General features: G+C 35.3%; 1 protein-coding gene across 7 annotated transcripts in view; it reads right to left on the bottom strand.

The window, feature by feature from the left end:
* LOC120424276 (uncharacterized) overlaps positions 1-20,235 on the bottom strand; it is a 120,125-nt gene that overhangs the window by 77,015 nt on the left and 22,875 nt on the right. For all 7 annotated transcript variants that reach the window (XM_052706469.1, XM_052706470.1, XM_052706472.1 and 4 more), the window contains exon 2: positions 16,641-17,307. In XM_052706469.1, the coding sequence (XP_052562429.1) occupies positions 16,641-17,082 (442 nt within the window). In that variant the 5' untranslated portion in view covers positions 17,083-17,307. The remainder of the gene's footprint in view (positions 1-16,640; positions 17,308-20,235) is intronic.

The following is a 20,235-nucleotide window of genomic DNA, read 5'->3' as shown; positions in this document are numbered from 1 at the left end:
ATCAAGTTACAATGAGTTCATTTAGGTACATAACAGAGTTTTGGAGTTCCTTTCAGCTGTGTGTTACATCGTAATTCAATCGAATGTGTTATTACTTATAAATATTAAATAGAAGGCAAGAGTAAGAAAAAGTTTTCAAAAAACTTACAGAATTAACATTTTATTTATTTATAAGTTTTACAACTACAACGGATTGAAAATCTAACCAATGCCGGGAATTCAGACAGGTCTGAAATGTGATATACATTTCCCGGATTGAAAATCGAAACATTCCCGGGAATTCTTTGATCAAAATTCGAACCACTCCCAGGAATCCGAACATGTCCGGAATGAGATTTTTAATTCCCGGATTGAAAATTGAAAATCGGATCACTCTCGGAAATCTATACAAGTCCAAAATGCGATTTGCATTTCCCGGATTGAAAATTGGGCCAGAATGAACATATTATTTACCAGATTTTAAAATCGAATCACCCATGGGTATCCGGACCGGTCTGAAATGCAATTTTCATTTCCCGGATCGAAAATTGAAAATAAAAGCACTTCTGAATCCGGACAGATTCAGAATGCAATTTTTGTTTCCCGGAATGTATTTATAATCGAATCACTCCCGGGAACCCGGATGGGACCGAAATGCGATTAGCCACAATCCTGGGATCAGTACAGGCGTTTTTCATTTCCCGCCCTTGAGAATTCAATAATTTAAAATTCGATTTTACCAGTTGAAAAAAATAAAATTTAGGCTTTTTTGGGAGGTTCGACGTGGAACATCATTTCCCGGATTGAAAATCGAAAATCAAACCCCTCCCGGAAATTTAGACAGGTCCAAAATGCGGTTTACATTACCCGGATTCAAAATTGGACCAGTCTGGGGAATCCAGACAGGTCCAGAATTAACATTTTATTTAAATGATTTTAAAATCGAACCACCCATGGGTAGAAAATTGAAAATAAAAGCACTTCTGAATCCGGATAGATTCGGAATGCAATTTTTGTTTCTCGGAATGTATTTATAATCGAATCACTCCTGGGATCAGTACAGGCGATTTTCATTCCCCGCCCTTGAGAATTCAATATAATTTAAAATTCGATTTTACCAGTTTGAAAATTCAAAATTCAGGCTTTCTTAGGAATCCGGTCAGGTTCGACGTGGAACATCATTTTCCGGATTTAAAATCGAAGCACCGCCGCAATCTGGACAGGTCCAAAATTAGATTTTCATTTCCCGGATTTGAAACTTGAATCACTCCCGGGAATCCGAACAGGTTTGGAATCTGCGGAAATCAGGATTGAAAATTGAAGCACCCCCAAAAATGCTGAGTCCTGAGTCCGAATTGAAAGTCGAAGTACCTACTCATGGGAATCCGGAAAGGTCCAAAGAGCGATTTTCTTTTACCGGATTTAAAATCGAAGCGATCCTGTGAATTCGGACAAGTCCAAAAAGCGACTTTTATTTACCGAATAGGGTCCTAAATCCCTATGTAAATTTTTATGTCCAACGGTGAAAAACACGATTAAAAACCATTTCTTATCACTTTTTTTTTCATTTTAATGCAAACAAATTAATTGACAAGACAACATTTTCTCAATTGATCAACTATGATCCCTTGGAACGAGCTGTCAAGCAGAACCTTTTCTGTCAAAAAATCAATTTTAAATCCTCTGCGGTCATACAAAGGGTCATTGTACCCAGGAAAATAATTTTTGTCGTTGTGAACAATAGTATCAAAAATTTAAGCTGAACTTTAGTACCCAATTGAATGTTTAAATATTGTCCATTTCTCTCGAAGGTACATGCCGCGCGGCATTCCAGAATGTGCCGTAAACATTGTTGCCAGCGATTTTCAGCACTTTTAGCGCAACAAAAAACATACCTAGCAACAATTAAAAGCAACTCGAAGAAGAAGAAAAGCAAAAACAAAACGCGCAGTACGGCATTTGAGAGCGCGCATTTGCCGAAAGTGCGGCGCGCAGTTCGGGGCTGATCAGCCGCGTGTACTTTTGAGCGATCCGGACAGGTCCGTAATTCAATTTTAATTTCTTGGATTGAAAATTGCAAATCTTCCGAGAATCTGGAAAGGTTAAAACATTATTTCCAACTCGGATTGAAAATCGAACCAAGCTCTGGAATCCAGACAGGTCCGAAATGTAATTTGCATTTCCCGGACTAAAAATTAATTTTCTTTATATAGCGTTCATTGGAAAAAAATACTTCTGCAGGAGTAATGGTACATGGTACAATGAAAATTGAGACGAAAATTATGGACGTCCATAGTGGTACTTTATGATGCACAACATGTCATAAAATGGCCCCATTGATCCCTTACATAGGTAATTTTGACCTTAAAAACATATTATGTCGAAAGATATTTAGAGGACTTGATGTTAAATTACATGAGTTGCAATTAAGATTCATATTTATGACATAAACGTGATTTTTCCTCAATTAAAAAATGCGCGCTACATTTTTTAAAGGAAAAAAAGTGTTTAGTCACAGTAAAACACAATGCAGCACACGCGAAACATAATAACAGTGTCTTCCGATCCGGAAAAGGCACACACATTCTACTTTGTTGTTTTACATACCACAATGTTCATGGTTCATGAAACCGTTAACCAACGAGAAAAAAATCCCCCGACCATGTACGCACATCCATTCCGATTAATAATTTACCAGTGAACTGTGTAAAAATAGTTATTTAATCCTCCAGGACGAGAACAATGGGGAAACAACGCATGTCCTTCGTCCTGCTGTACAATTTCACCGATACAGACAGCCCCTGACACCAACACGCACGCACATGTGCGGAAAATCTCATGTAAATTTCATTGGCGACATTGTTTTTTTTAACCCTCACCCCTCTTGCGACAAAGGATTGAAAAAGGTGGGGGGTGAGTCTGATTGCGGAATGGGCCTTTCCTTTAAAATCGTATTACACACACGTGCTCTGCAGAAGCCTGGCACCTGCTTCCATCTAGTATAATGGAGATTGGGTGTTATCAGCAGCAGTGCTGGCAGAGATTGTGAGGAAATGAGGCAGTGATGCCAGTTTTTTTTTAATTTCCCGCAAACTTTGTAGTGTATACATAAAAGGAAATTTGTGATGACAATTTAAAAACAAAAACATTTTTTAAATAATTTGGCATCACTGCCGTTCTACTCAACTCACTTCAAAACCCGAGATTGGCAGCGGACACGTGGACCAGCTTTACACCGCAATATTTGTTTAACTCTCGACCCCTTTGATGGGATTGACACGGGGTCGGGGTAAGAGTCAATCACACCTTTTAAGGGCCGCACGGTCGTCAGAGGTGTGGGCATCCAATTCAATCTGTGAGTGTTTCTACTTTGCGCGGGATGCCGAGGTGTCGGGTGAAAATTGGGGCCTTCCGAGAAGGGCTGTTTCGTTTGAAACTCCTAGCAGTGCGGAATTTGTTTTGAAATGTGGTAAAATCAGGGAAATTTACTTGGCTCTTCAGAACAGTAATTACCCAAATTTTTTGTCCCAAATTTATTTGTGGTCACTGGTAAACTTAAAAAAATATGTAAATTTTAGAAGGGTGATGTAATTTTACACACTTTTTGAAGTAAAATTACACAATTGTTATAATACTTATAAAAATAAGCAAAATACATCAGTGAACTGCAATTAAATGCTTTAAGTGCAATCCCATTTTTTTTTTCATTTATTCATACAAATGTTATTTGGAGAATTACATGAAAACAAAGGTATATTTACATTTTTATATATGTATCCTTACATATTAGCACTTGTTTTATTGTGAATCATTTAAGTAAAATACAAGCAGATAGTAATACTGCACGCTAGACAAATTAAAAATTTCGGCATCCAACCTAAGAAAAAATAAAAAATAATCAATTTTGTTGAACTTCAAATGATTAAACTACTTTTTCCAACAAAGAATGATAAACAAGAAAAAGTTCTAAACCAGCCAAGGAAAATCTTATTTTCTGCTTAACGATCGACAAACACATCAAACATGTATGAAAAATGATACTTTATCCTTTACCCCCCCTCCCCATTCACCCTCACAGAAAATGTGAGTGCGAAAAAGAGGCACGAGAGCGCGAAAAGTACTTTCCACATGAAAGGCAATAAAAACGAAGAATTTAGGGATAAGGCAGGACCTTCTCCTCCTGTACAAAGGTGGGACATGCAAAGTGAGGGTGTGTGAGTGCATGCATTATTTTCGTTTGTGTTGTGTGGAAAATTGTTAACGATTTCGGGAGGCCAAAAACAGCAAATCATGAAAAATTCAAAACGGTTGGATGCTCTTTTCCGAGAGCGACATCGGTCCCAAGAGGGAGGTTTCAATTTTTATTAAGGGTTTTTTTTTTGAGTACAGGTTCGTATGAGAACGTCTGGGTCCTGTAATTTGCAAATTTCAGGTAATTTATGAGAGAGAAAAAAAATATTTACGCATCATTTCTTAGTTCATGATTTGTTTTATGCCAGCATGAAAAATACACGAAATCATCTGGAAAACGTTGGTTTTCGTCATAAAGTAAAGTAAATTTTTCCCAGTTCCTGAGGGGAACACCCGTGAAGAGTATCGGGGCCGGCATTTACAAAGCGGATTCAGTGGCAGTTTTTCACTCAACTAATGTTAACATGTTTAGGTTAATGTTAACATTCCATAGGTCGCCTCCCTAAGGTGTCGTGATAAGGTCCAGTTTGTGACGATACACTACCTTCCCTTTACTAAGCAATCGAATCCAGAAGGGAAAAGATCACCAGTTGTGTTGGTCCGAGCCGGGATTTGAACCCCGATCTACCGCTTACGAGGCGGAAGCGTTACCACTAGGCCACGTGGCTCGGTTTTCGTCATGCACAATCGAAATATTGTGCATATTTCCATGAGTATATGATTTTTTTCAATGATAAAAAGCATAAGTTACGTTTTTATGAATAAAAAAATAAGTAAAAATTAACACTTTGAAGAAAATTCATGAGCTCATGAATTTTAGTTCACGATTTTATGAATGTTATTCTTGAAATAATGAAAAGTATCACAATGATCGTGAATCAATAATTTCGTGAATCAGAATTCACGGAACTTTATCTTGTAAAAAAAATATGTTCCATTCTATGAAAAAAAAATTTTTTTGTTCTACAGTCCATCAGTTTACTTAAATTAATCTAAAATAAATAAAAAACATTGAAAAATATTTCTCTCAAATCTTATTCCGTCAATCACTGTCATCGGTTCGACTTTGCTTCATCTGTTCTGCCTGAGTGTTGGTGGAGGTGGCACCCCCCAAAGAGTATATCTAATTTTCACCTAACGAACCACAAAAATAAACCCATCAACCGTGAAGCAGGAAGAAGAACCGCCAAAGCCCTCAACTTTTCCGATTTGATTAATCACCAGTGTGCGCACATGTCGGAAAAATTGAATTTTCCACTTCACGGACGTCGCTCCTATCTTACTTTCAGGATTTGAGTTTTTTTTTCTTCTGTAAAGTGTGAAGCAAGCAAAACAAGCTTTTCTCAACCACTTTAGAAGATTAGATGGAGTCAAAAAAAAAATCATATCCTTTTATCGATTGGAAATCTCCACGATTAGATAATGGACAGCCATTTTCACCACACTTTTTCACACTTTGAAAATGAATTCACAATTTCTGTGAAATCAGTTTCGAAACCTCAACTTCCAGAACCGGAAGGGCCATCGAATCGGAAGCCTCTCTAGCGGTAAGTATTGATTTCCTGGTAGCAGCAGATAACATCAACCACAATCAGGTAACCAACCGACCATGGTGAATGTGGTGTGGCCACACCTCTGGGGATGTCCGAGCTGGAAGGGGAAATTCGATCCGATTGCTACGCAGAGATATGTGGCGGTGCAAATTGGCGCCGAATCGGAATTGCACCAGAAGAAAAAAAATGCCTTTGTTTTACTGGAATTTTTCTAGTTTGTTCGAATTTTTTGAAAAGAAGTCTTACTTCTCCTCAAATCTGTACCAACTTCTCAAAACCAAATGAAGATCACAGCTAATAGGCTTTGACACATCTTTTCTGGTTGATGGATAAGGCAAAACACACAAGAAATTCGTTCTTCAAAGATGAACATTTGCCACGTCAGTGATTCCGAGTGCTCCTCATCGTATCACTAGTCACGCAAACCAGAAGATGTTTTGCTATCGTTCCGGCGGTCATCTGGTCTGGAATCATATCAGAGGACCACCCTCCCGTGGGAAATGAACCGACGAAAGATGGCAGCACCAACGCTGGCAGCAGCATATTGTGCGGAAAATCCTCTTAACGATGAGCGGACAAAATTAATGAGGGGGCTTCTGCTCCTGGAGCTTCATTTGTGGTTTCGTCTGATGTTCTGATGCCAGGTGAACCAGGTGAAGATGAGTTTTGGTTTGGCCCTAATCTTGAGGAATTTAGCCGCAAAAATGATTCATTAGCTACAGTTCAGAAGCAAAAAATTGAACTAACTAAAGATAAGGTTATAAAAAGAACATTGTAAATTGAAAGAAATAATGTCAAGTACAACCGCTACACTACAAGATAATCCGTTCCATACCATGCCGAAACCAGAAACGACAACCAAGTCCCTCCAGTAAAGTTTAATTTCACCTGACAGCACCATTTTGTGCCTGATCGTGCGTAATATCAGGAACACAAATGCAATGGCGCGTTTTAAAAGAGGGGTTTTCATGCCTAATGTGCATCTATTTTGTGCTGATATTTTGAATAGTTTTCAAAGAAAATTAATAAAACAGTTCGGGTAAAATCACTCACTTTATTTGCAAACCAAAATTTTAAAAATTATGGAAAAAATCCGAAAAATAAAACTATACTTATTCATCCATAATCTTTCAAAACAGGGAACGTTTTGAGCATACAAAATATGTCGATATGATTTTGAAAAAGTAAGTTAAGTTTGACCTAATTTAAACCATTCATAAGGAAAACCGAGCATCGATTTAAAAATTTGAAAAAAAATACAAAATTTTCAACCAATTTTTGATCTTTAAAAAGCACTAGAAAGACTCTTTATTTGCGCAGTTCTCTACGGAATCGGTCTTTTTTCTTTAATTTTAATTTTTGTATTTTTTAATCCGGCTGAAACTTTTTTGGTGCCTTCGGTATGCCCAAAGAAGCCATTTTGCATCATTAGTTTGTCCATATAATTTTCCATACAAATTTGGCAGCTGTCCATACAAAAATGATATGCGAAAATTCAAAAATCTGTATCTTTTGAAGGAATTTTTTGATCGATTTGGTGTCTTCGGCAAAGTTGTAGGTATGGATATGAACTACACTGAAAAAAAATTATACACGGTAAAAAAAAATTTGGTGATTTTTAATTTAACTTTTTGTCACTAAAACTTGATTTGCAAAAAAACACTATTTTTAATTTTTTTTATTTTTTGATATGTTTTAGAGGACATAAAATGCCAACTTTTCAGAAATTTCCAGAATGGGCAAAAAATCTTTGACCGAGTTATAATTTTTGAATCAATACAGATTTTTTTCAAAAAATCGAAATATTAGTCGCAAAAATTTTTCAACTTTATTTTTCGATGTAAAATCGAATTGGCAATCAAAAAGTACTTCAGTGAATTTTTGATAAAGTGCACCGTTTTCAAGCTTTAACCATTTTTAGGTAACTTTTTTGAAAATAGTCGCAGTTTATCATTTTAAAAAATTAGTGCCCAAGTTTGCCCACCTTTGAAAAAAATATTTTTGAAAAGCTGAGAAAATTCTCTATATTTTGCTTTATTGAACTTTGTTGATACGACCCAAAGTTGCAGAGATATTGCTATGCAAAGGTTAAAAAACAGGAAATTTGATGTTTTCTAAGTCTCACCCAAACAACCCGCCATTTTCTAATGTCGATATCTCAGCAACTATAGGTCCGATTTACAATGTTAAAATATGAAACATTCGTGAAATTTTCCGATCTTTTCGAAAAAAATATTTTCAAAAATTTAAAATCAAGACTAACATTTCAAACGGGCTAAACATTCAATATTACGCCCATTTGAAATGTTAGTCTTGATTTTAAATTTTTGAAAATATTTTTTTCGAAAAGATCGGAAAATTTCACGAATGTTTCATTATTAAACATTGTAAATCGGACCTATAGTTGCTGAGATATCGACATTAGAAAATGGTGGGTTGTTTGGGTGAGACTTAGAAAACATCAAATTTCCTGTTTTTTAACCTTTGCATAGCAATATCTCTGCAACTTTGGGTCGTATCAACAAAGTTCAATAAAGCAAAATATAGAGAATTTTCTCAGCTTTTCAAAAATATTTTTTTCAAAGGTGGGCAAACTTGGGCACTAATTTTTAAAAATGATAAACTGCGACTATTTTGAAAAAAGTTACATAAAAATGGCTATAACTTGTAAACGGTGCACTTTATCAAAATTTCACTAAAGTACTTTTTGATTGCAAATTCAATTTTACATCGAAAAATGAAGTTGAAAAATTTTTGCGACCAATATTTCGATTTTTTGAAAAAAAATCTGTATTGATTCAAAAAATCATAACTTGGTCAAAGATTTTTTGCCCATTCTGGAAATTTCTGAAAAGTTGGCATTTTATTTCCTCTAAAACATATCAAAAAATAAAAAAAATTAAAAATAGTGTTTTTTGCAAATCAAGTTTTAGTGACAAAAAGTTAAATTAAAAATCACCCCATTTTTTTACCGTGTATATTTTTTTTCAGTGTAGCCCATATCCATACCTACAACTTTGCCGAAGACACCAAATCGATCAAAAAATTCCTTCAAAAGATACAGATTTTTGAATTTTCATTCATCATTTTTGTATGCACAGCTGCCAAATTTGTATGGAAAATTATATGGACAAACTAATGATGCAAAATGGCTTCTTTGTGCATACCAAAGGCACCAAAAAAGTTTCAGCCGGATTAAAAAATACAAAAAAAAAATCGAATGACCGAAATCGCAGAGAATTGCTCATTTTTTAGGAAGTTATTAGTAAATTGATTTGACTTGTTTTAAATCACCTTTTCAAATGTTTTCAAAACGTATTTTTTCAGGGGTCAACTCTGGCCGTAATTTTGACTTACATTCCCTATACTAAGCCTATATTCAAGTCAAAATAACTATTAACCCTCTACAACCGAAGCCCGCCTTTAGACGGGCTTCGATCTAAAAATTCGCCAAAAATCAATTTTGCAACCAATTTTCGTTTTTGAAAAAACATTGGAAAGAAGAACTCTTAAAATGTTTGCCAGTGTTTTAAAATATGTCTTTTATCTGGGGTCAACTTTTGCTGAGTTTTTCATTAATATTTCTATATTTTATGCAAAAATAAATATGCATTATTTTTTGTGTTGTCCCAAACTGTGCCTCTATGCATTTTTAAACAATTTAACCCTTTCCGGCCTGATGGGTCATATATGACCCAAAAATTAAAATTTTCAAAAGTAGCCTATAATTTTCGTATGGTCTTCAGGATCATTTTCCCATCATTAACTAAAATAAAAAAATAAATTATAATGGTATCATTCTATAGTAAAAAATGTGAAAAACAAACAAAAAAAATTAAAAATGGCTGTAAAATCTTGAAAAAACCATTACGACAAAATGATGGTTGTATTAGCCTAACACAAACAAAAAGTGTTTTAAAATGAATTTTACACTAGTTCAGTTGTTTTGCAATCATTAATTTTAAAAAAATTAAAGATTTTACAAAAATTTTAGCAAAAAAACTTAAACATCGATTTTTTTTAATTCTAAAGATTTTTAAATTATCCCAAACTTGCAAATAATGATTCTAAACACAAGGAAATGCATTTTTAATTGTTTTCAGCTGATTGTACTTAAATTTCCATTGAAATTTTGAAGTTTTTTGAAAAAAATATTTTTTTGCCTTCTTTTTTTTCGGGCCAATTTTAAAGGGAAGGGGGGGAGACAAAAACTTTAAATAAAATTTATACCAGCCTAAGTATTTTTGAAAAAAAAGCTCAACAAATCAACTTTCCTTTGCAATTCAGCGAGTTAAAATTGGTCCAGCCGTTCCGGAGATAATATATTATTGTATTTATTTTAAAAAGGGAGATTTTGAGAAAATCAAAATATTTTTTTTCACCACCCTATTTCGGCTTGAACCACTCTAATCGCCAAACAAAAAAAATACGGGTCTATTCCAAATTTGAGCAACATCGGAGTATATTTGATTGGATCCTGCTGGTTTGATTTGTAATTCTTTTAAATTTATTATTTAGCTATCTTTTAGATTCTCGTGAAACTGAAGCTTTTCCAATCAAAATCCCTCGATTTTTCACGCCCATGAACACCCAACACACACGTTCGATAACGCCGCAAGCCGTTAGCAAACTTTTCCATCTGCGTTTGTCTGGTAATTTTGGTTCTAGTTAGCAGTTTTCTTCTTTTATCTAAGCACATACGTGAACGGATTAGCGCCACCCAGTTAGGGTAATGACGCACATTATTGTCTAGATTGAGTTTTGGACTAATTTTATGACGAAAATTGTGTTTTTTTTGTTTTTATTAAGTTAACAATTCATTTTAATCAAATTTTCAATCTTAATAAAAAAATAAAAAAAGTCTTTTTGCAAGTTTCACTACCCTGATTCTAATTCCAATTTTCGCGGACCCACAAACCACGCGGGATAATCAAAAACACGTACTCCACACGAGCTCGCTTCGTAGCCTCGTAGAGTTCGCATGTCAGCCCCGAGGTCGAAAATCGATTCCGGCCGACTACATTGTGCGATGGGCATGGGGCCACGTAGAAATACCGACCGACACCTCCCTCCCCCAAGGGTGTCGTGTAATTTCCGAGCGTTCTACCCGCAGCAAGCTTTTTCGGTCGGCATTGTGCGGCCCCAAATTGCTCGGGGTTGGTCGGGAAAAAAAATAACGTGCATTAAACGTGGCGAATTGATACTATGAGAGGTAATCGTCGGTACTAATTGTGCGATCAATCAACGCTTGGCTGAAAGTGATCAGGAAAATTGGCGGGTAGAATTGAATGGAAAACTGCTTGCGAGTGATTATTTCATGATTCGAAATTTAATAGTCAATTTGGATTGAACCAAAAAACGCGATGCATTGATTGATGTTATGTCAGATTTATTTTTGATTATTTCGTCAAAAATAGCTCAACAAATTTTAACGAAAAAAATAATGAAAAATTTAAGAAAAAACAAAAAAAACGTCACGTACTGAAACCAGAGCAATTCTCTACCAAAACCGGAAATGGATTTTATTTGTATTTTTTGATTTGGCTCAAACTTTGTGGGGGCCTTCCCTATGACCAAAGAAGCCATTTTGCATCATTATTTTGTCCATATAAATTTCCATACAAATTTGGCAGCTGTTCATACAAAAATGGTACGTATATATTCGAAAATCGGTAACTTTTGAAGGAATTTTTTGATCAATTTGGTGTCTTCGGCAAAGTTGTAGGTATTGTTAAGGACTATTTAGAAAAAAATAGGTACACGGAAAAAAAAATTTCCCGATTTTTTTATTAACTTTTTTTTCACAAAAACTCAAATTCCCAAAATACGTATTTTTTGATTTTCGAGATTTTTTTATATGTTTTAGGGGACAAAAATCCGCAACTTTTGAGCTATAGAGAAACATGGTCAAAAAATCTGCCGCCGAGTTATGATTTTTTGAAAAACTGGTGATTTTTGGAAAAAATCGAAATTTCATACATAAATTTTTTTTGACCTCATTTTTTTATGCAAAATTGAATTTGCAATCGAAAATTACTTTAAAGATTTTTTGATAAAGGGCCCCGTTTTCAAGATATAGCCACCGAAAGTTTGATTTCAGCGAAATATTTGCAGTTTTTCAATTTTTAAAAATAGTGACCATGAGTGACCATTTCTAAAAATATTTTTTTTGAAAAGTTCAGAAAATTTGCTATAAAATTGTCTAAGAGACATTGAAGATTGGACCTCTGGTTGCTGAGATACAGCGGCTTAAAGAAAAAGAAACACGAAAATTGAAGTTTTCTAAGTCTCACCCAAACAGCCCACCATTTTCTAATGACGATATCTCAGCAATTAATGGTCCGATTTTCAATGTTAATACATGAAACATTCGTGAAATTTTCCGATCTTTTCGAAAAATATATTTTGAAAAAAATTAAATCAAGACTAACATTTTAAAAGGGCCAAACATTGAATATTATGCCCATTAAAAATGCTAGTATTGATTTAATTTTTTTCAAAATATTTTTTTCGAAAAGATCGGAAAATTTCACGAATGTTTCATGTATTAACATTGAAAATCGGACCATTAATTGCTGAGATATCGTCATTAGAAAATGGTGGGCTGTTTGGGTGAGACTTAGAAAACTTCAATTTTCGTGTTTCTTTTTCTTTAAGCCGCTGTATCTCAGCAACCAGAGGTCCAATCTTCAATGTCTCTTAGACAATTTAATAGCAAATTTTCTGAACTTTTCAAAAAAAATATTTTTAGAAATGGTCACTCATGGTCACTATTTTTAAAAATCGAAAAACTGCAAATATTTCGCTGAAATCAAACTTTCGGTGGCTATATCTTGAAAACGGGGCCCTTTACCAAAAAATCTGTAAAGTAATTTTCGATTGCAAATTCAATTTTGCATAAAAAAATAAGGTCAAAAAAATTTTATGTATGAAATTTCGATTTTTTTCAAAAATCACCAGTTTTTCAAAAAATCATAACTCGGCGGCAGATTTTTTGACCATGTTTCTCTATAGCTCAAAAGTTGCGGATTTTTGTCCCCTAAAACATATAAAAAAATCTCGAAAATCAAAAAATACATATTTTGGGAATTTGAGTTTTTGTGAAAAAAAAGTTAATAAAAAAATCGGGAATTTTTTTTTCCGTGTACCTATTTTTTTCTAAATAGTCCTTAACAATACCTACAACTTTGCCGAAGACACCAAATTGATCAAAAAATTCCTTTAAAAGTTACAGATTTTCGAATATTTACGTACCATTTTTGTATGAACAGCTGCCAAATTTGTATGGAAATTTATATGGACAAACTAATGATGCAAAATGGCTTCTTTGGTCATAGGGAAGGCCCCCACAAAGTTTGAGCCAAATCAAAAAATACAAAAAATTAAAATGGTCGAAATCGGCTGGTTTTGTAGAGAATTGCTCACCATATATTTCACATTTATGATTTTCAAATGGCACAATTAATCTCAACATTACCTACGCAAATGAGTCCTTGGTGAGTTAATGTGTCACACACTATATTCATACAGCGAAAAGAAAACTTTGAGTTTCCTTCCGAAACTACTCGCCCCGTGCTAAAAGCCCGATGTTATACTGTCGTTTAATGCGATGTGCGATGAGTTATAAAATAATAAAACTTGACGAGCTTCTAGATTCCGGCGTCATCGTCTTGGCCGGAATCGCCTTCGACCATAACTGCTCCTCCTGGCGGGGAAGTTCATAAAGGTGGCAGTATGCGGTCCATAATAACGAACTTTTCATCCAATGGGAAGCTTCACGGTGTGTTTGATGTTTTCTGTTGAAAATCTTTTAAAAGTCCTCTTCTTCAATAATTTGGGTAAAAATAAATATTTTATAGCAAAATACATTCAGAAAAAACTGTTTATTTACTAATTAAATGAACCTCAAGAATAATTTTGCAAATGTTTACACATGTTCAAGCACTTCTAAAGAAGATTCCAGGACCCGTTGACGAGCGCGAGCTACAAATTCCCGGCTCCAGGCACTGCTGCCCCAAGCCGGGGTGATTAAATGTATGCTCGGGGGCTTTCCAGGCCGTCGTCATGTTAAAAGCTCGATTTACGCTTCACATATTTTTGCTTAATTAGATTATGAAAAGAAAATCGCGCGCGCATGGGCTAGGTTTGCGCCATGTTTCGCGTGGACGGACGAGAGACGGTGCGAGCTTAGAGCCGGATTTTCCTCCTGGGTGCTGCTGCTGGGTTTTAATGAGAAATACCTATCTAGATCGTGAGTGAGGATTCCTAAGAGGGATGAATGGCTTGTCCTCCGAGGTACGTAAATTTTAAAGAACGTTTGAATACGTTGAAATATTACAACAGGGTTGCCAGGTCTACAGAATTCATGATCAATTATAATATACAGTAGCATAACCTTTATAAATTTCACTTAAGTTAAGTGGAGATTCACTGATGATTAAAGTGACTAGATAACCAAATCTTAAAAGTTCACGACATATCCTAAAATTCTTTTAAATACCTATCCTACGATGAACAGTTAGACGGTGTCGAAAAAAGCCTTTAAAATATCGATTTTCCTATAAGCCTTCAAAATACCGTAAATCGGAGTAGCATTGATAGGACTTCTTCAAACTGGTAAGGCTTGTCTAAAATAACTATCGCCGGTTTGACATTTTTTAGGATTACACAGATATTTTTTCCTAGCGTCTGCCAGATGTAAATTTACACATTATTAGAGGTAAAATTAAAGCTTTTTTCTGACATAAAAGATGTACCCCTTTTTAGATGTAATTTTACCATGTTTTTTTACTGTGTATAAATTTGAGGTTAAATTGAGAAAAAATAACTCACAACAAATATCGATTAATTTTGCATGTTAGTTGCAAACTTAGCATGATCAGAAGTTTTCATATTTTCACATCACATTTTCTATAAAATTTGTTCTATTAAAAATGCCTACAAATGCTACGAAATTTTAGATTTTATGTGAATGATTGACCAAAGAATCCGAAAATGAGAGTGTTGAAATATTCATTTCAGTAATTATAGTTGATTAACTTTTAAAACCATTTCCAAATTTGTTCAAAACAACTTCTCAAAAAAACCCAGCCAATTTTGGTTCTTTATTCAATCTCATTTTTCATCTTGCAATCCCGGTTTTCAGGTATCATGCATAAAGTGATTTTCGCAAAAACACAATAAATTAACCCAATCAACATTAATCCAACCATTATTGAAAAAAATCAAGTGACTACCAAAAGAGCAAACTTTGGCTTTAAAAAACAATTTAAATCTTCCTTAAAAATCATCAAATGGTAACATTTAATAAACTTCTAATCAGAGATGGAATAATCATCATCAAAAGAAAAAATCGTTCATCAAGAGAAAAAATCCGAAGGGAGCATGGCTCTCCTCTCTCGCGCACGAAAGATCGGTGAAAAGAATCTCAAAAAATCATCATCTTGATCTTGATTATTCTGCGGAACATCTTTTTCACAACTACACTTGCAGGCGTAACGTCACACGTCGAAAAATGACCTGTCACCTTTTTTAGATGGACAATGTGTGTAAACAAAGTGAAATAAATATTTTTATGTGGTGCTGACAAGCAAATCCACAAAAAATCATCAGCAGATTGATTTTTTTGGAGAAGTTCGGGAGCGATTTTTTTTTTGCTAGATTTGCCTCCTCTCTCTTTCGCGGGTGAAGGAAGTTCGCTGGCGAAAATGATTTTTTTGCGATTATCCCATCCCTGCTTCTAATATTTAAGTCTTTTGATATGTTGGTCTTGATTTCAAATTTTCTAAGTATTTGTTAAGGATGAAAATATTTTCAAAGATAAGCAATATAAAAAAACGAAATAAAAATGTTTTTTGCAAAATCAAACTTTAAGTGGTTTTAACCCAATACAATGCTCTTTAAAAAAAATGGTTTATGCCACAAGTTACTAAATGACGATTTTTTAAAGCACGAATCGTTCATTAATCCAACGAGACTCTGCCATTTTTAAAAAGGATTTTTCAGTGAAACTTTTTTTTTTAGTTTTGGTGTCCGTACGTTTGATCTACTAAAATAAATGTTGAAAAGTAATACTTTTCGATACATGTGCTGAAGCTTGATCTGTTCCGCACTCAAATGAGTTCTATATTGAACTTTTCAGCACTGTTTTTATTCAATTATTTTTCAATTGCAAATATGATTATAAATCAATATATAGGTAAAGATTACGATATTATTTTAAAGAGGTTAAAAGAATGGCAAGGTCCACAAACTTATACTTTTTCCATCAGCCAGCAATAAATTCCTTTTTTCCACGGAATAAACGGCTTGGAAACTTTTTTTTGTGATTAATGCCTACCAGTCTTTTGATCTTGACATTGCTATTGAAACGTTTTGTAACATTTTCGCTCACTTTTTGGACGAAGGAAGCAAATTGATTTATGTTTTTTTAACGGACACGGTTATTATCCTACTGAAATGTCGAAAAAAAAGTACAAAACACTAAACAAAACACTTGACGGTGAACGAAATTTGCGGTGCAAATAACGCTTGAAATTTGTCACCCGGAAAACAACCCATCCGGCATCGATTTTGCGGATATTTTCGATTAAGGACCTCGAGCAATAAAATGTTCGCTTTAGAAGTCGCCTCCTCCACACATCCACACAGTGGCACGACCTAAAATCCGTGAATCGCGGAATCGATTATGTTGGTTGTGTCATTTGTTTTTTTTTTATTCGAGAGAGGGTGTCTCCAAAATAAATGGCTTTTGTCGTAAAGCAGTTCAACTAGAATGGAATTTCAGGCGCAGTTTAGGGCACATAAATTGCAGAGGGTGGGAAGTTTGGAAAATTGTTTTTCGAAAAATTTTGAGCACATCTGAGAACATTATTTACTGAAGATTTTACGGCATCAATTAGATCGAGAAGTACTCACCAAAAGGCTCCGGTGTCGTCGGTTCCGTCGTCTCCCCATGCTGCTCATCAGCCCACACGACGTCTCCACCGGCGACCAGAACCAGCAGCAGGCCAGCCAACAGCAGAAGCCCGATACTTTCACCTGCTCCTCCTCCACCTCCCATGAACTTGAACCCGAAGAACCCGGCGCGACCACTCCTGGAGCTGCTACCCCTTATTGGCCCCCCGGTCCTCCCGGCGTTCCCCATTCCCATGCTATTACGACGCGAAATCAAACCACTGATTAATCCTGATGCTTCTGCTGCTGCTATTGTTGCCATCTTGCGGCCACTTCTTCTTCTACTGCTTCTGCTGCTGCTACAACTGCTCTCTAGCGGCGACAATCCTCCGTCGTGGCGTCCGTCCGTCGTCGTTGTTGCTGCTGCTGCTGGGTGGGGCCTCAACGGCCCTCTTCTACTCATAGCTTCCTCTCCAGTTCCTCATCCATAGCGCCTAGGAGGGTTTCAGGTTCACACACACACTTGCTACTCTTGCTTGCTGGCTTGCTGGCTGGCTGGCTGACAACACTGGTCTGGAATGACCCAGCGGACACGGCGGGGGGGCTCAATTTGGGGGTGGTGATTTTATTTTGACGCAGCTTGATTCCACTCAGTCTTGCGATGATTTCTTCCGTGCAGTCGTAAGTTCTGCGAAAGGAGAGATAAAAAAATAAGGTCAGTTCCACGAAATGATCGAATTAAAGAAGAAATGTTGAAGCACCACGCGACTCCATCGAAAGCAACGTGACCAAAACCATTCGATGGAGACGCACCATCCTTCAACCCATAAAAGGACAAACATGCCTTCAGCAAACCAAAACGTTATTCCAACACTTTCTGGGTCACGTTTCGTGCCAAAGATCAACGACGAGCGTTTGCTAGTGCCTGCTGAGCTGAGCAAAAATGAACACTTTTAATCCGAACCACTGGTGTATGTGCAGCAGCTTAAAAGTTAACCATGCCACGGCCGACCATCATGCCTTTACAAGCAACTGTAAAATATAGGCTACTTAAAAAGCTTGTGGTTGGCTGTTTGTGGTCGCTCTCTGCTGCATCAAGCGAGGATTTATGGCAACTTTTTGTGGGAATTTCCCGAGCGAAAGTTTTAAGGTAAGCTCAGCCCCTAAGAAAAATCCGCAAAATAAGCCGTTTAAATTTTGTTTAAAAATGAATTATTAGCACTTCCTCTGCCAGACATGTTGCACACCGTCTTGCTTTTATAACAATAACCAAATACCAAATACATAACATAGTTTGAACAATGAGTTCTGGAGGGGTTAGTTGGAGGGGTATTTTGGAGGGGTATTTTGGAGGGGTATTTTGGAGGGGTATTTTGGAGGGGTATTTTGGAGGGGTATTTTGGAGGGGTATTTTGGAGGGGTATTTTGGAGAGGTATTTTGGAGGGGTATTTGAAGGTAAATAGTCACGGTTTCGTAAATCAAATTTAAGGGTCATTTCATAAGGTCACTTATTGACTTTAGTTGAGCTCTTGTGATATTGATTGTATAAGGTCATCTGAACAATTGTTGTTAACTTTTTATAGGTGGTCAAAAATCAATGAAATTTAAGAACATGAGAAATTGATTAATTTGTACAAGTACATTAGAATGGCTCGAGATGGTCGATTTTTCAGAACATGTTTTATTCGGTTGCTTTTAGTCCCCTAAACAACTCCCCGAAATTTGGGAGCGATTGGTTGCGTTTACACTTTGCGCATTGCATTTCAATTTTGTATGGGAATTAGTATGGGAAAACCCTCGTTTTTACATTTTGATTCTCATCATTTTTATTTTCCACTAAAGTTTTCAAACCAATTCAATAGCGTTAAAATTGAAAAAATTCTCTAAAACTTTCTCGAAGAAAGTATTGTGCTATCTTGCTCCTGAGCAATTCTCTACGAAATCGGTCTTTTTTCTTATATTTTAATTTTTGTATTTTTTAATCCGACTAAAACTTTTTTGGTGCCTTCGGTATGCCCAAAGAAGCCATTTTGCATCATTAGTTTGTCCATATAATTTTCCATACAAATTTGGCAGCTGTCCATACAAAAATGATGAATAAAAATTCAAAAATCTGTATCTTTTGAAGGAATTTTTTGATCGATTTGGTGTCTTCGGCAAAGTTGTAGGTATGGATACGGACTACACTGGAAAAAAATGATACACGGAAAAAAAAATTGGTGATTTTTTATTTAACTTTTTGTCACTAAAACTTGATTTGCAAAAAAAACACAATTTTTTTTTTATATGTTTTAGATGACATCAAATGCCAACTTTTCAGAAATTTCCAGGTTGTGCAAAAAATCTTTGAGCGAGTTATGAATTTTTGAATCAATACTGATTTTTTCAAAAAATCGAAAAATTGGTCGCAAAAATTTTTCAACTTCATTTTTCGATGTAAAGTCAAATTTGCAATCAAAAAGTACTTTAGTGAAATTTTGATAAAGTTCACCGTTTTCAAGTTAAGTCCATTTTTAGGTGACTTTTTTGAAAACTTTTTTGAAAACCAAAAAAGTTTCAGTCGGATTAAAAAATACAAAAAAATCGAATGACCGAAATCTGGGAGAACTGCTCTCCTGTCAAAAAATACAGCGTCATCAAAACTCGTCTAAAACGTGATTTCCGAGTAAAAAACACGTTTTAGACGAGTTTTGAGGACGCTGTATCTTTTGACAGGAGCAAGATAGCGCAATACTTTCTTCGAGAAAGTTTTAGAGAATTTTCTCAATTTTAACGCTATTGTATTGTTTTGAAAACTTTAGTGGAAAATAAAAATGATAAAAATCAAAATGTAAGACAGTTTTTCCATACTAAATCCCATACAAAATTGAAATGCAATGCCAATCGCTCCCAAATTTTAGGGGGTTGTTTTGAGGCCCAAAAGGCATCAAAAAAACTTTGTTCTGGTTTGATTTGATCATTTTTGAATTTTTCCATATAACGACGAGCCAGTCTAATGTACATGCCGTTGCTTTAAAAAATACACTTTGTTGTTTATCTTTGTGGAAATAGTCTAAGAAGTTGCATAAAGGCTCCCTGCTTTAAGAAAATCAAACCGCTGTATCTTCACAAGGATTAAACTTGACTTGTATGTAAAATTGTCTTTTAGACCACTTTTCACACCAACTGTTTTAATAATTGATTTTTCTGTGTGCTTTTTTTTTCAGGAGAGACATACCATCCAACACTTTTCGTGAAGCTTTTTGCAACATCTGAGGCTATTTCCACAGTAAATTTTAGCAAAAAAAAAATCGTAGGCTCATCTCAATATTGATTTTTGAATTAAAAAAACGTGGAATTGGAGTAAATTTTTTTTGGAGTGATTTTTTCAGATAGCTCGTCAAATTTCCTACAAGTTTGTCCTTGACCAATTGTTGGTACGATTCAACGGCTTCGAGGTACAGCAATATTTAAATTACACCATACTACAAATTAAAACTTGTGCACTTTTTTTAATGTCATTTTCGAGTGCAACTGGCTCCGTATGAACAAAAATGGCATGTATAAGCCAAGGATTACATGTCTATAAAGTTTCATTGAAATCGAAGAGGGTTTTATTATGCATGGAATTGCTCT

This window comes from Culex pipiens, chromosome 1 (assembly GCF_016801865.2).
Source record: "Culex pipiens pallens isolate TS chromosome 1, TS_CPP_V2, whole genome shotgun sequence".
NCBI classification, from domain to species: domain Eukaryota; kingdom Metazoa; phylum Arthropoda; class Insecta; order Diptera; family Culicidae; genus Culex; species Culex pipiens.
The sequence above is the reverse complement of the archived record's forward strand: the minus strand, read 5'-3'. Positions and strand labels throughout refer to the sequence as shown.